Source organism: Miscanthus floridulus, chromosome 18, assembly GCF_019320115.1.
Source record: "Miscanthus floridulus cultivar M001 chromosome 18, ASM1932011v1, whole genome shotgun sequence".
Classification (NCBI taxonomy): domain Eukaryota; kingdom Viridiplantae; phylum Streptophyta; class Magnoliopsida; order Poales; family Poaceae; genus Miscanthus; species Miscanthus floridulus.
Window position 1 is genome coordinate 52,387,897 of NC_089597.1, and position 16,877 is coordinate 52,404,773.

The 16,877-nt window shown below is 50.2% G+C and overlaps 1 protein-coding gene across 3 annotated transcripts in view; it reads right to left on the minus strand.

Annotated features, from left to right (window-relative positions):
- The window catches only part of LOC136519505 (very-long-chain 3-oxoacyl-CoA reductase 1-like), an 85,362-nt gene that overhangs the window by 2,005 nt on the left and 66,480 nt on the right, over positions 1–16,877 (minus strand). Inside the window, exons 2-5 of one of the 3 annotated variants that reach the window (XM_066512893.1) lie at positions 5,381–5,829; positions 4,989–5,277; positions 4,641–4,710; positions 2,170–2,734 (exon numbers count right to left, since the gene is read on the minus strand). In XM_066512893.1, the coding sequence (XP_066368990.1) occupies positions 2,645–2,734; positions 4,641–4,710; positions 4,989–5,277; positions 5,381–5,759 (828 nt within the window). In that variant the 5' untranslated portion in view covers positions 5,760–5,829 and the 3' untranslated portion in view covers positions 2,170–2,644. Of the gene's footprint in view, positions 1–2,169; positions 2,735–3,602; positions 3,639–4,640; positions 4,711–4,988; positions 5,278–5,380; positions 5,830–16,877 lie in introns of those variants that run through there. The other 2 variants (XM_066512894.1, XM_066512892.1) reach the window with 2 other exon arrangements.

Genomic DNA, 16,877 nt, shown 5'->3' on the forward strand with positions numbered 1-16,877 from the left:
CCATGGCCGGTCGTGCCATGTTGTCATCCTCCGGTCGTGGCCATGGTCCTCCCTTGCCTCCTGTGAACATCGGCGTTCGTGGCATGCATGGATCTACCTACGCCATGCCTGCCAGTTTGAGGAGCTGCGGTGGACGTCGAGGAACCACGACGAGTGCTATTGCAGTAGACAACTTCAACATCAACCCCGAAGATGCTGCTAAAGACACCGACATCGAAGAGATATTTCCACATGCTTAAGACCTGGTACATTCTCAAACCTTGCAAAATATGCTTGGTGTTGGATTTTGCCATGTTCGTAATGTATCTGCGTATTCTGTTTATCCATGGTTTAGGCTAGAACTAACAAGGCAAATTGGTCAGAACCACATAACAAAATATTGTGTAATTTGTGGGTTGACCAAATTGACAAGGGTAACTGCATCAAAGGAAACATGTCAAAGAGAGGGTACAGGGAGATTATACTTACATATAATGTTGCAACCAATTTGGTGCATGATCAAAAGCAGATCGCTAATAGGATTAGGCAACTAAAGGGACTATGGCAATTCATAAGAAGACTGCAGAATGACACTGTCTCAGGTTGTAGAGAGAATGGCACTATTGATGCAACAGATCAATGGTGGAATGACAACACCAAGGTACTTGCAAAACTGCTTGTTTCCTGTCTGACCACAAGTTAGTTGATCACATATTCACTATGGTAAGCACATGTTCTGTAGGGCCACTCAGAATGGAAGAAATACAAGTGGGGGTGGCCACAATACTTGGATCAATTGGATCAAATGGACCAAATGTTCCATGGTGTAGTTGTTGATGGCTCAACCTCATTTGTTGCTGGAACTATGGATGAGGAAGTGGAGGATGCAACTGACGACCTTGAACAAGTACATACTCCAGTTAACATCAGTAACCACAAGAGAGCAAGCAGCACAAACACCATGGGCTCTAGTTCTCACAAGAAGAGCCCAACACTTAGGGCCATGAACAAGTACATGAGCGATAACGCTAAGATTCAAGCTGAGAGGAATGACATGTTCAAGCAACATTTGAGTGTGAAGCAACAGAGGGAGAATGCCAACAGTGAAAAGATTAGGCTAGTGCAGCAGTTGGCTAGAGAGTGCGGGGTATCTGAGACTGTCCCTGAGTGGTTTGCTGTACACAGGATCTGCAATGAAGAAAACAGTATAGAGTTTTGCATTGGAATGTCTACAACAGAAGGATGGTTGGCCTTCTTGAAGCACTATGCCAGGGTCAACAACCTGATCTAGATTCTATTATCTTAATTTCATTCTGTCAATTGAACTAAGTGTATCATTTGAACTATGTCTGTCATTGCACTAATTGTGTCATTTGAACTATGTCTGTTATGAATGTGCACTATGTCTGTTATGGATGTGATGACTTTGAATTATGATTGTGATGTGAGCCTGTTTGTCATTTCAACTGTAATATTTTAACATGTAACTGAGTTTATGATGCATTTATGTGACAGGATGGTAATTTAGCAAGGGATGGGGACAATCCAGATGAGTCAAGTGATGAGGAACTCTTCAGACTTCTTGTTGATGATGATGACAAAGGTTTCCTGGACGGTATGTTTTTGTTTGCTGATCACTATGACAAATACTGCAATAAGGCTAAGAGAAGGAAACCAATGGTAACTGGGTTGCAATGGGTAGAGAGAACTCTAGGAGATAGAAACAGATCCTACAACATGTTTAGAATGAGCCCAACTATGTTTGATCGACTTCATGATCTTTTGGTTGAGTCATATGGCCTCAAATCAAGCACAAAGAGTACCTCGGTGGAGGCTTTAGTCTTGTTTTCTATGGATGCTGGGAGCACCATAGTCAGTTAGGCAAGCTGAGGATAGATTTGAGAGATCACTAGGCACAGTTCACAACAACTTCGAGAAAGTTTTGCAATGTGTGGTTAAGCTAGCTGCAAACATAATTAAGCCAGTTGACCGAGAATTCAGAACAATTCATCATAGATTGAGAAATCCTAGGTTCCATCCCTTCTTCAACATTTGTATAGGAGCACTAGATGGCACTCACATACCATGTGTGGTGCCAAGTGATAAGGTGGTTCAGCACATATGCCCCAAGAGCATGATAACACAGAATGTGCTGGCAGTTTGTGACTTCGACATGAGGTTCACAATTGTTCTTGCTGGATGCCCTGGTTCTGTACATGACATGAGAGTGTTCACGGATGCTATGACCAAGTACGGCGACGTGTTTCCACATCCACCGATAGGTAAACAACTTCCAATGTTGCAATCACAGCTTCTAGTCCAACTAGTTCAAACTTACAAAAATGTTCTATTGTGTAGGAAAATTTTACTTGGTGGACTCTAGGTACCCGAACCGTCCGGGTTATCTTGCGCCCTACAAGGAAACGAAGTACCATCTTCCAGAGTATTGAGAAGGCCCAGAGCTATAAGGTAAAAAAAGAGATCTTCAACTTCGCACATTCATCTCTTAGAAATGTCATCGAGAGGTTATTTGGAGTTCTAAAGATGAACCGGAGGATTTGGTTGCATATGCTAAGTTATGCACCTCATAAGCAAAGCGAAATAATCGTAGCATGCATGGCACTCCATAACTTCATTCGATCGAGTGGAATAGTGGATAGGGACTTTAATCGTTGTGATCGTGATGGGAAGTATGTTCCATCTGAGGCATCGACCTCTCAAACATGTACTGGTCAGCCACCGCCAAGGGATGAATCTGCGTACATAAATGGTTTTCATGACCAAATAGTCATTGGTTTGTTAAATAGATCATGAATATTTGAATTGTGTACTTGAATTATAACGTGTGTGATTGATTTGTATGATTGAGCACAATTGAATTGTGTACTTCAACTATTGAATAATTGTACAATAAAGTATAATTTTTTATTGTTTGAAAATGAACGTGCAACACTGGTGTGCAGTAGCCCGGCGAGGAGCATCACCGGCGTGCAGCACGCAGCATGCATTACTGTGCATGGATCATAATTAATGAACCAAATCAGTCATTAAATGATGACAAATCAGTCTTTCATGGAAATAGTGCCATTTGCCATGGATCTAAACACCTCAAGCTAAAGTTTGAATAGCCAAAGTTTAGCGGCAAAAGATTAAGAGCAAATCTTTTGCCATGGCTAATGTGCCTGTTCGCTTAGTCGTATTTGGCTTATAAGCCATGGCTTATCAGCCAACGAATAGTATTTTTCCCTCACACCAAACCAGCCAATAGTACTTTTAGCCATGGCTTATTAGTCAAACAAGTCCAAATAAATAGGGCGAATGTATCTAAACAGCCTCTACCTATTTGCAACAGAAGCATTAAATTATTGACGTACTGTAAAGGCAACGTAGGAAGATATAGACTCTGCGGCTTGGATGTGTAACTGCAACTTGAGCTACTGCTTGCAAGCAACTGTATTTAGGCCCCGTTTGGCAGAGCTCCTAAAGCTGATTCTCTGCTGAATCTAGCAGGAGCTCTGCCAAGCAGTTTTTGAGAGAAATGATTCTCTGTTGATTTTGTGAAGTGATTCTCTGAAATGAACTAGGAGGCTGAGAGCTGGAAAAAGTAGCTTCTCCTGATTCCGTGAAATGATTCTCTATCATGATTTCAAGAGTTTATGCTAAAAAATTAAAGAGAATCATTTTCAGTCACAGAATCATTTCTCTCAGAGAATCAGCTTCCTTAGAGAATCAGAATCAGATGAATCTCTACTAAACAAGCCCTTAAGGTTATCCCAAAAGATAAGGAAGAAAATAATTTTCTTTGCACATGTATAACAGATCATATAATGTTATGTTATAAAAATATGTTTTAATCTTAAAATAAAAAAATATAATAGTATCAAATCTGTAGTACTAAAACATGACACTATTCTACAGTTATTTGTATTAAATATTACCACCCTTTGTTCGAAATTATAGATTATTTTTGTCTTTTCTTGATACATAGCTTTTGCTATATAGCTAGATATATATACGATATGACCATCTTATAATATAAGTTATATATTTAGAAAAAGCAAAACAATCTATAATTAAAATGAAAGGAGTATATATAAGGCTGGACGAAAAACTCGAAGCCCGTTAACTCGCTCGGCTCATGGCTGGCTCGACTCGGCTCGGCTCGTTACGATAACGAGCCGAGCCGAGCCAAGATTTTAGCTCGTTAGCTATAACGAGCCAACTCGAGCCAGCTCGCAAGCCGCTCACGAGCTAAACGAGCCAAGCTTCTAGTAAAAAAGTATCAAAACTTATATTAGTTTTTGTATTACTTCGTGTCTTGCACTTTACAATTGACTCGTAACTAGTCTATACCCTATAAATTGACTGGTAACTGGTCTAGATGCATTTCTTTTATATTGTTATTATTCTTAAATTTTAGATAAATGCAAATATTATATTTTATGTATTTTTTATACCTGGCTCGTGAGCTTAACGAGCCAGCTCGAGCTTTTAATGAGCCAAGCCGAGCTGTCTTTCTGGCTCGTTAGGATAACGAGCCGAGCTAGCTCGTTATCTTAACGAGCCAGAACGAGCCGAGCTGAGTCGAGCCGAGCCAGCTCATTATCCAGACTTAAGTATATACTAATGAATATATAAAAATGCTTACTGTTCTGAGTTACCTGACATTGGATATGAATCCCTTTGCTTCTGTACTCAACGTAGAGGCTCCTCGAGAATTGAGAAACATACCTGCTTGAAATTTTTACTCCAAAGATTAGACACTTATCGTAAAGCTTATTATGAATACTTTGCATTTTGGATAATATTGACACAGCTCTGGCCAGCTCAAACACTATTTTGGAGTATATGATTCCAAGCGTGTTTTTTGAGAAAGGTGTAAACGTAAATTATTACCGTTTGGTGGACTCGGGAGGGAAGAGAACATGAATTGCAACCAATAAATAGGACTAATAAAATTCACCAAAGAAAAACAAAAGATGCCAGTTAAATACGTAGTAAATTATTACCGTTTGGTGGCGGCATAGATCGTGTAGAGCGGGAAGGATGGGATGGCCTCCGTTGACCCGGATCCGATGTTCACGATGGCGCCCCTCCGGCGAGCCACCATCCCGGGCAGCACCGCCGCCGTGACCTCGGTCAGCGCCCACAGGTTCACCCGTATCATCTTCACCCACGCGTCCACGTCGAATTCGTGCAGGTACACGGCGCACGGCTTCGCCACGCCGGCGTTGTTGACTAGGAGCCCCACGTCAAGCCCGTCCACGACCTCGCGGAGCCGCCGCATCGCCTCTTCACCTGCCAAATGTTTAGCACACCATCATCAGCACAGAGATGCCCAGTCTAGTTGTTTTGTTACAACAGATTCGATCATCATCCGTATCGCGGTTTTTTCTTTCACCTTGAGCCGTGGAGACGAAGGCGAGGTCGAACAGGACCGTCTTGGTCTGCACGCCAGCGTGAGTCTTGGTGATGGTGTCCGAGACGTCCCGGAGCTTGCCGGGGTCGCGGCCGACGAGGACGACATTGAGGCCCCGGCGCGCGAGCTCAAAGGCCATGGATCTGCCGATGCCTGATGTCGGGCCCGTGACCACGGCCCATGCGCCGTAGCGGCGGCGAAGGTCCGTCGGGGTCGGCGAGCGCAGGAAGTTGGGGAGGCCGAGGTAGACCAGCAGGCGAAGTGTGACGGCGCCGAGGTAGAGGGCGCCGAGAGCCGCCAACAAGTGGAACCATGGAAGTCGCTGCAGCTGCTGGATGTCACTAGCGTGGTGGACAGCCATCTATCTGAGACTCTGACTCTCTCCCTGTTGCACCTGCTCTCGCTCCCTCTTGTTCTGTGCGGTGTATTTTCTACAAGGCGGCAACAGTGTTAGCATGCGCCACTTTCCATGAATGTGGACGCACCATGCTGCTGAATTTCTCATTCAACTAACCGAACGGCCCCTGTAGCTCGTAGCTACCAGCTCTCCAACTAACTGATAGGGCTAAGCTATTAATTAATTCCTCATTCATACGGGCGGAGAGTACTATGTTTACCTTTAGAGTAAAATGCATGGTTAGCCTATCAACTTGTCTATTTATATCAATTAGGTCCTCTAACTTTGAATTTTCATTTCTGAGTCCAAAACATTTTAAGTGGTGCACAAATATTCTATACGGGTTCGTTTTTGTGTTTATAACAGTCGACTTGGCCGATAACTCGGAGAAGAGGTCACGTGTAGCAAAGCGCGTGTGAGCAGTGGATTGGTCGGTCTTTTTAGCAAAAAAACGACTTGTTTCTTCCTTCCTATTCCCTATAGGGGAGACCCTCCCTCTCTCCGCCCCCATATTCTTCTCTCCCGTAGGCAACTTGGTGGTGGTGGTGGAGGCAGATCATTGGCAAGCGACTTCATGTCGTCTCGGCCAGTGGCGGAGCTCGTCAATTTTCACACCTAGGGCCGCTATCCAAGGACTTATGTATACATGTGAATATTTTGCAAGCCATTTGCATTACTAGCTAATTCTTCTACTAGTTTTGATTGTGCCTGTACAGAATGTTAGTTTCATGACCGTGGTTGTATAACTGGTTAAGCATATAAGAAAAAAATATTCCATGTCTTAGTCCTCTTTTGTCGAGGACCTAATACCGGGGTACCCCAGAAGGTGGAACCAATAACCATCGAACGTTAAAAACTTCTGGACGGACAAGGGCGCCGCTACGTTCCTTGCCCGAATGATGGGAGTTTGGTTCCGCCTCGCCCGACGCCTTTGGGCCAGCCCCGCCTCGCCCGAGGGCTAAGGGCTAGTCTCAGCCTCGCCCGACGCCTTTGGGACAGCTCCGCCTCGCCTGAGGGCTAAGGGCTAGTCTCCGCCTCGCCCGACGCCTTTGGGCCAGCTCCGCCTCGCGCCGAGGGCTGAGGGATAGACTCCGCCTCGCCCGACCCTCGAGGGGTGGGCTCGGTCTCACCCAAGGGATAAGGACTGGTCTTCGCCTCACCCGACGATCGAGGACGAACCTCGCCCCGCTCGATGTCTAAAGACTAGTTTTGTCTTGCCTGACAACTTCTCCCCGTTCCCTCATGATGATGAGTACAGGGCAAGACAAGACGTTCGGGTCAACCACGGTTTCAAGGACCATACCCTGCGCCCCGGCAGGAAAGGTACTGCCAGGGAACGACGGGACGGGTGCTTTAGATCCTTCCGGGCGTAGCAGAGCCTGAAAAAGTATTGCAGGTGCGTGCTCGTCGCCTTGTAGAGTTGTAGGCGCCGCCTTCAGCTCTAGGACATGGAACCCGACGAAGATATACGACAACCACTACGCTCCAGAAAAGGATTTGCGATCTCCACAAATGACGGATATCCCATCACCACGTTATGGTCCCAAGGGAGTGGCGCCCGCTTCCTACCCCCTCGGGTTCACCGGATCGGAGCACACGCTTCAGCCTCCGGACGCCCTCTCCGTTCAGAAGGCCTTGCCCACAGCGCTACTCCGGACCCCGACCTCGCGTCCCTCCGACAAAGATTCATAGGAACCAGAAGGCGTGCGGAGCAAGACTGGGCAAGGCTCATAAGTGAAAGCCACTGTACTACAGTCCATACCCTGCGAGGGGCAGTGCTCTGTAACCATCCTGACATTCTACAGAGGCATCGACAGTATTGTAGGCGCTTATCATCCTTTCGCACCCATCAGAATGGGTAACCAGGCTGGGTAGACGTGAGCCACAAGGCTAGGTATAGTACGCATCCTAGCCCTCACGCTTGTAAAGCCGTCTCCTTCATCTATAAAAGGGGATGCGCTTCCTCCAACAAGGGGATGAACTTGGGACAGCACAACGCACAACACACAACACACACAGTCAAGCTGCTATCAAGCTCTTGGCCTCCTTTTGACCCTTCCGTCAGAGACTTGGGACCCCCTACTACGAACCGTTTTCGGTGCTAATAACATGAGCAGCAACAAACTGGACGTAGGGACATTCAGCCCGAACTAGTATAAATCTTGTATCATTTAGTGCACCATCCGAGCCTAACGTGCATTACTATAAATCTACTTGCCGGTGCTTGTACGAAACACTGACAGTTGGCGCACCAGGTAGGGGCCTTTGTGCGTTCCAAATCAGGCCTCGGATGGCCACCCACGCAATCAGCTGGGTCCCGGGCGCACACGTGCGTTTCGGCGACCTAGATTTCATCATTACACTAGGAGGAGAGCTGGCGCTGGCCCACACGGCCGTGCAGTCTCTCCCTTCCATCAACCTCGGCCACCTAAGGCTTGAGGGCCAGCCGGGCGACTCCCGTGGACCCCAGTTATCCAGGGAGGCCCCGCGTAGCATCACCCTATTTTCGGAAGGCCCCGTACAAAGTGCCCCGACAGCGTTTCCATTTGGTCTCCGCAACGCCACGGCGACCGCTGGCCACCTTCTGGCAGTACGCATGGTTCAGCCACCCACAGACAGCGAGTTCGTGCGGACAATTGAACCTGATACGGAGACTCTCCATAGGCTCCTCACGGAGGAGCCGGGATCGTTCTCCAGCTCGGACTCCAGCAGGGGGAGCCATCACCCTTCCTGGGAGTGCTTCATGGTGCGGACCCCCGAGGGGCACGTTGAGGACGTCTCCGGGGAAGAGGCTACCCCGACAAGCAACCCTAACGGCAGGTCTGGGGGGAGGAAACGGCCCCATCTCGCTTAGGGATGGAGCAGCTGAGAGCCCGCAAGCTAGAGATCGATGAGGCCGGACAAGGGCTCGTCTAGGAATACGTGGACATCAATCGCGAGATTGAACGCTGCGAAGACGGTGGGTGCGCACGCGCCACGGCCCGCACCGTACACCAGAGGATCCTCACCGATAATGGGAGCCTTCCTCACTTCGCTCGGGCAAGCCAAAACATCAATGCAGCGACGGCCTTGCTGCACGGGCTTCTGGAGGCTGCGACGTCCGAGGATCGCCACACCCATCGAGAAATTCACACGTTGCTCGAGCGTGTGGCCGCGCAGCAGGCAGAAAGCTCGTTGTCTCAATGACGCGAGCCCGACGCCAGCCAGCGCATGCCCTCGGTGCGCCCCACCAAGGACGCGTCCGTTCACCAGACATCGCCAGGCAGCAGGCAGCCGTCCCAGTGCATCAACGCCTCGGCCATGACCGCGACGTACGCAGCACCATCGACGCCCATAGGCGCACCCACGGCGACGCAGGAGAGGTAGCCCGCCGCGGCTACCATCCCCGACGTGGCGGACGCTACGACAGCGGCGAGGACCGAAGCCCAAGCCCTGGCCTGCCAGGCCCTCAGGCCTTCAGCCAACACATCCTCAATGATGCGTTCCCACTAAGGTACCGACCGCCTACCAACATCCCTAAATATTCTGGGAAAACAAATCCTGGGCTTTGGCTCGAAGACTATCGGCTTGCATGTCAGGCCGGTGGTGCGAGTGATGACGATTTCATTATTCACAATCTCCCACTATTCTTGGCCGACTCGGCACGAGCATGGTTGGAGCACCTACTGTCCAACGCCATTCAAAGTTGGGCGGATCTGATAGAGATCTTGGTGGGGAACTTCTAGGGCACGTACAAATGCCCCGAAAACCCATGGGACCTCAAGAACTGCCTCTAGAAGGCCGATGAAACCCTCCGCGGGTACATCCGGCGCTTCTCTCGGCAGTGCAATGAGCTCCCTAACGTTGCCGACGCCGACGTGATAGGAGCCTTCCTATCTAGGACAACCTGCGAGTCTCTGGTTCACAAGCTTGGGTGTAGGGGCCCGCAGACCACCAAGGAGCTCCCGGTCATCACCACCAGCCACGCCTCAGGAGAGGAGGCGGTTGGAGCCATCTTCGACCGCTTCGACGGCAAGGCGAGGCGGGACGAGGACGCCGGCGAAGGCGCTTCCAACTGTCCCACCAAAAGAAAGAATAAGAAGCAACGGCGCGACAACTCGCTCGTGGCCGCAGCCGACCGCAAGGGTGGCCGGAAGCCCGCGGAGGGCGCTCCGAACCATTTTGAGAAAATGCTCGAGGGGCCATGCCCAAACTATGCTTTCCTGGCCAAGCATCTATACAAGGATTGCGGCCTCATGCACAAATACTTGTCCGGGGGCCTCAACAAGGAGGAGCAGGGGAAGGAACCTGCCCCCACTGACGACGCTGAGGAGAAGGACGACGCCTTCCCAACGCCGAACGGTGCCCTCATGATCTTCGGAGGATCAACGGCCTACGACTCCAAGCGCCGTTAGAAGGTCGCACGCCGCGAGGTCTATATGGCTGGACCGGCCACGCCTGCCTTCCTCCGGTGGTCAGAATCCGCCATAACCTTCGACCGGACCGACCATCCAGATGTCATCCCACACCCAGGAAGGTACCCGCTTGTCGTCGACCCAATCATCGGCCCAAAGCGGCTCACAAAACTACTGATGGACGGAGGCAGCGGCCTCAACATCATGTACGCCAAGACACTCGACGAGATGGGCGTCGACCGAACGAACCTCCACCCCATCCGAGCGCCATTCCACGGCGTCGTACTTGGCAGACAGGCCGTGCCGCTGGGGCAGATCGATCTGCCCGTCACTTTCGGGGATCGGTCCAATTACAGGATTGAGACCCTTACCTACGACGTGGTAGGGTTCCCCGGAACCTTCCACGCCATCCTTGGACGTCCATGCTACGTGAAGTTCATGGCCGTCCCCAACTATACATACCTTAAGCTGAAGATGCCGGGCCCCCACGGGGTCATCACCATTGGCACCTCCTTTCGTCGCGCTTACGAGTGCCAAGTCGAATGCTGCGGCCACGCCACAGCAGTCGTCGCCTCCGAAGAGCTCGTCACCCTCAGGGAGGAGGTCGTTGAAGAAACACCCGACACAAAGAAGTCGTCCGGGTTGTTCCAATCGGCGGAAGGGTCCAAGGAGGTCCTCGTGGACCCCAGCAGCTCTGAGGGCAAAAAAGTCCGCATTGGGACCGCGCTCTCCTCCGAATAGGAAAGCGCGCTCGTCGACTTCCTCCGCGATAACAAAGACATCTTTGCGTGGAAACCCTCGGATATGCCAGGCATCTCGAGGGAGGTCGCCGAGCATACCCTGAAAATCCTCCTAGGCTCCAAGCCGGTGAAGCAACGCCTATGCCACTTCGACGAGGAAAAACACAGAGCCATCGGTGAAGAGATAGCAAAACTATTGGCTACTGGGTTCATCAGGGAAGTACACCACCCAGAGTGGTTAGCAAATCCTGTTCTTATGCGAAAAAAGAGCGAGAAATGGAGAATGTGCGTCGATTACACAGGCCTCAACAAGGCATGTCCAAAGGATCCGTTTCCTTTGCCACGAATAGACCAAATAGTCGATTCCACCTCGGGGTGCGAAACCCTCTGCTTCCTTGACACATACTCCGGCTACCACCAGATCGTGATGAAGGAGTCCGACCAGCTCGCAACGTCTTTTATCACCCCCTTCGGATCGTTCTGCTACATTTCAATGCCATTCGGTCTAAAGAACGTAGGGGCAACTTACCAGCGTTGTATGCTCAACTGCTTCGGGGACCTCATCGGGTGGACCGTTGAGGCCTACGTCAACGACATCGTAGTTAAGTCTAAACGGGCTAACCACCTTGTCACTGACCTCGAACAAACCTTTGCGAAACTCTGGGCAAACGGCATCAAACTCAATCCCAAAAAATGTGTTTTTGGGGTCCCGAGGGGCATGCTGCTCGACTTCATTGTCTCCAAGCGCGGTATCAAAGCCAACCCGAAGAAGATCACAGCCATCACAAGGATGGGCCCGCTCCAAAACATAAAGGGGGTTCAGTGGATCACGGGGTGTCTTGCCGCCCTCAGACGATTTATTTCGTGCCTCAGCGAACGGGGACTCCCCCTTTATGGACTCCTAAAGAAGTCCGACCGATTTGAGTGGATAGCCGAGGCCCAGGAAGCGCTTGACATGGTTAAACAATTTCTAACTAAACCCCTGGTCCTGGTCCCTCCAAGCAACGGAGAATCCCTCCTCTTGTACATAGCGGCCACCACGCAAGTGGTTAGCGCCGCCTTAGTGGTAGAGCTGGAAGAAGAGGGGCACGCCTTCAAGGTGCAGCGCCCTGTATATTTCATCAGCGAGTTGTTATCCGACTCCAAAACCCGCTACTCCCAAATCCAGAAACTCCTTTACACCATCCTCATCACCAAAAGAAAGCTACGCCACTACTTCGAGTCACACCCTGTGACAGTCATGATGTCTTTCCCCCTCGGCGAGGTCATCCGTAGCCAGGACGCTATAGGAAGAACCACAAAGTGGGCGCTCGAGCTGATGGATCAGGGCATTACTGATGCCCCCTGAACAGTGATCAAATCCTAGGTGCTGGCTGACTTCATCGCGGAGTGGACCAAGGTCCAGATGCCACCAGCAGTCGTCAATCAAGAGTACTGGACGATGTACTTCGATGGATCGCTGATGAAGAAGGGCGCTGGCGTGGGACTAGTCTTCGTATCTCCCCTCGGGGTCCACATGAGGTACATGGTTTGGCTCCATTTCCCCTCATCAAACAATATCACAGAATACGAAGCGCTCATCAATGGCCTACGAATCGCCATCGAGCTGGGCATCCGACGCCTCGACGTCAGGGGCGACTCCTAGCTGGTCATTAACCAGGTCATGAAGGAGTCAGGCTGCCACGATGCTAAGATGGAGGCATACTACCAAGAAGTCCGATGGCCTCGAACTCAATCACATCCCAAGGCGCCTCAACGAAGCAGCCAACACGCTCACGAAAGCAGCATCCGGCCGAGAGCCAGTCCCGGCAGGCATCTTCGCCAATGATCAACACAAACCTTTGGTACATTACGAGGGGTCAGAACAGGCCAATGATGGCCCATCTAGTCTGACCCCAAGGGACGATCCGTCAACTGCTCTGCCTGACCCCGAGGTCATGGAGCTTGAAGAGGACCCAGCAGCAGAGTCCGACCCTCCCGACGACTGGAGAACGCTTTACCTCGACTACCTCCTCTACAACATACTACCAGTAGACAAGACGGAAGCCCGATGGCTCGCATGTCGCTCCAAGTCCTTCGTTCTTGTAGAAGGCGAACTCTACAAACGAAGCCATACGAGGATCCTACAGCTCTGTATCCCTGGCAAACTGGGAAAACTTCTGCTAGGCGATATCCACGGTGGGGTCTGCGGTCACCATGTCGCACCAAGGACCTTGGTTGGGAACGCATTCTGATAGGGCTTCTATTGGCCCACCGCAGTAGCCGACGCCGAGCAAATTGTACGCACCTGATGAGGACATCGCCATGCTAGACACACCGACGCCATGGTCTTCCCCAAGTTGCAATTCGTTCCCAACTCAGCTGCCACGTCACCCTCGGATTCAGCAGACACGTCGTCACTATTTCGGTCATAACTTCCTCATACGACGTCGAAACGGGCCGTTCTTGGATGCATTGGAAAGGGGACGACGACGCCGTCGTTTTGGATCTGGTCCCAGCTCCAGAAGGTCCGTGGATCATTCTGTGTGACCACGACAAGGTGCTGCGTCACCTGTTTGGGCCAACTTGGCCATGTATCGTGTCGGGCCTTAAGCCCAAGTTGTGGGCGCCCAACCCCTAGCCGTCCCCAACCCTAGGTTGAGTCTTAGACTATAAACACAGCCGCCGCCGCTGCTACACAATTGGGTTTTGTTTAGAGTTTAGTTTTCCATCGAGAAACTGAATCGTTCATTATAACAGTGGTGACAAATCCTTTTACAGTGATCCAGGGCCCCCGTTCTTGATCTCCTCCACTGTGTCGATTAGTCCTTTGGAACCGAGTTCTTGAACCCTCTATTGATATTCGCGTCATTCATATTTGCAATTTCAGATTGCGTGTTTTACCTTCTTGCTTGTGCTCTTCGATTCGCTTGCAGGAAAAGCCTTCTTGGCGAGGTCAATCAAGTTGTGCTTGGTTGATAACCAACGGAGCGGTGGTGTAATGGTTGCAGGGTTCGAATCGTGTCTGATTTGAAGCCGGATCGCCAACGTCGAGATCTCCACAAATCGAACTTACCGGCTACCTCTCAGAAGATCGGGCCTGTACCCATCAGCACCTGTGAAGGGTGTCAGTACTACGCCCAACAGATTCACCTTCTAGCCCAGGCGCTCCAGATGATCCCCATCACGTGGCCCTTCACGGTCTGGGGGCTCGACCTGGTTGGACCATTCAAAAAGGTGCCCGGGGGCTTCACCCACCTGCTTGTCACCATAGACAAGTTTACAAAATGGATTGAAGCTCGACCAATCTCCATGATCAACTTTGAACAAGCTGTGCTATTCTTCCTCGACATCATCCATCGCTTCGGAGTACCGAACTCCATCATCACAGACAACGGCATGTAGTTCACCGGCAGGAAATTCATTCAATTCTGCGATGAACAACACATCCGGATCGATTGGGCAGCCGTCGCGCACCCCCGAACGAACGGGCAGGTCGAGCGCGCAAACGGCATGCTCCTCCAAGGCCTTAAGCCCAGAATTTTCAACCGGTTGAACAAGTTCGGCTCGTGCTGGCTCGCTGAGCTTCCGGCCGTGCTCTGGAGCCTAAGGACAACTCCTAGCCGTGCCACCGGCTACACACCCTTCTTCATGGTCTACAGTTCCGAGGCTGTTCTCCCAATGGACCTTAACTATGGAGCACCAAGAATCAGAGCGTATGACGAACAGGGGGCCGAGGCATCTCACCAAGATGCCATGGACCAGCTAGATGAAGCCCGCGACATCGCCCTCCTCCATTTAGCTAAGTACCAGCAGGCGTTGCGACGGTACCACAGCCGACGGGTGCGGGGTCGAGCCTTCAACGTCGGGGACCTCGTCCTCCGCCTTGTGCAGAGCAACAAGGACCGCCAGAAACTGTCCCCGCCCTAGGAGGGGCCCTACGTCATCACGGAAGTACTTTGCCCAGGCGCCTTTAGGTTTAAAACCATCAACGGCGAGGTCTTCACCAACGCCTGGAACATTGAGCAGCTACGTCGTTTTTACCCTTAAATAAACACATGTTTCTTCTTATCAGTCTTTGTCTTTACAAAACCCCGATCTTTAGTGACATCCGACCCCTGCAAATTGTGAGGGGCCGAACCTCACTCGGGGGCTGATATAAGTACAAGTACATTTATCTTGCAAACACTTCTTGTATTATCTTTGAAAACTTTATCTAAGTTTTCCGATCTTGTAAACAAGTCCTAAGGACTAAGATTTTGGGAACAAATTCCGAGTACAATTGGTAGGACTACGGGAGACCCACGCCTCAGTGGCTACAACCTCCTTGCTCACCAGCATGATCAGAATTAATTCACCCGCACTCCTAGTTTCTTACAACTTGGGCCACGGGAAGGGTTGGAGGGCACCGAAACCTCTTCTACCAGAAGAGAAAACTGAAAAGCTGTTTGCCGTAACAAAAGATGAAAAATTGATCATTTCTGCATAAATTAACCACTTACAAAATGATTTCATCACGCAAAAGACTAGTGTACTCCTAAAAACCAAAGGATTGTTCACTCGGGGGCTGCCCCAAACTTATTCAATTACATTCTCTGCTAAGCTTTACTACAAGTACTACTGCGGCCGCCGCGCCGAGCTCTCCATCGACAACGTCCGGGCATGTACATGTGCCAGTTCGTCTACTGCGGCTGCCGCGCCAAGCTCTCCATCGGCAACATCCGGGCATGTACACGGGCCAGTTCGTCTACTGCGGCCGCCGCACCACGCTCTCCATCGGCAACATCCCACCACGTCGCAGGACCTTCGAAGGCACCGTCATCTGCAACGTCGAGCACCACGCCGGTGAATGCGGTGCCCCTCCGCCGGGATGTTCAGGGACTACTCCATCATCATCAGCCCCAACCCCGACAACAGCATTGGGGCAGAAAGCGCCTTCATTTAGTACTGCAGCGATTATTTTGATTCTCACGAGTTGGCTCCTATTTAGTACTGCAGTGATTCTAATGTAAGATTTTATTTACAGTTACTGAGTGACACATGGTTGGTTGGTGTGTTGAATAAATATATTCAATGCCCTGGTGTGCTAAGCATGTGTGTGTATATAGCACTAATGCAGTGACGAAGCCAGAAAAAAATTTAGGAAAGGCTGAACAAAAAAATAGAGGTTTTTTTTATCTTTTCTTAATCTTAGACCCTCCTACCTAATATATATATGTATAAAATTTTAAAAAAGAACTTAAGGAGGCTCCACATGCCCAAGATCGGTAGGGGAGGCTAGAGCCCCCCCCTAGCAGCACCGTTGGCTCCGTCGCTGCACTAATGGACTAATGCAACTATAGTCACCTTGCCCCAAGGTACTTGTGCCCATACGCTCATGTTCTCTGTCATTGTTAAGCCGTGTTACTTACGAGTTTTCTGAACCTCATGGAGAATGAGGAAACACAAATATACATTGACCTCTGAGTACATAATAATATAAGACGATTCAGCATTCACTAATCTAAGGACGTGTTTGGCTGCCCTCCGGCTCTGGTACCAAAGCGGCACTAAACTGCCACAGGAGGAGGATTGTTTCTGTGCTACAGACAAAGGAGCCAGAGCCCTTTTTGGCATACGGAGGTGGAGCCAAGGGTTTCAGCTCCGGTGCTCTGGCTCTGGCTCCGGCGAAGAAGTGGCACGAGAGGAGGCCGACCAAACATGCCCTAAATCGTTTTTATAGTCTTCTGACAACTATTTTTTTTGTTTTGGATTGGCAGGAGTAGCTTGAACTGCACACGTTGACACGTATATACTCGATAAAAGATGAACTTGGTAACTGAACTATGCTACCATGTGAAGCACCTGCACCCTGCACTTGGAAGATGAATTAGGCTGGCACAGTATACCATACAGTCATGGAAAACATATGCCCTGAAAAGATGTTGTCCTTGTCATCGCATCGTGTCTGTTGTGTGCGCACAAGTGCT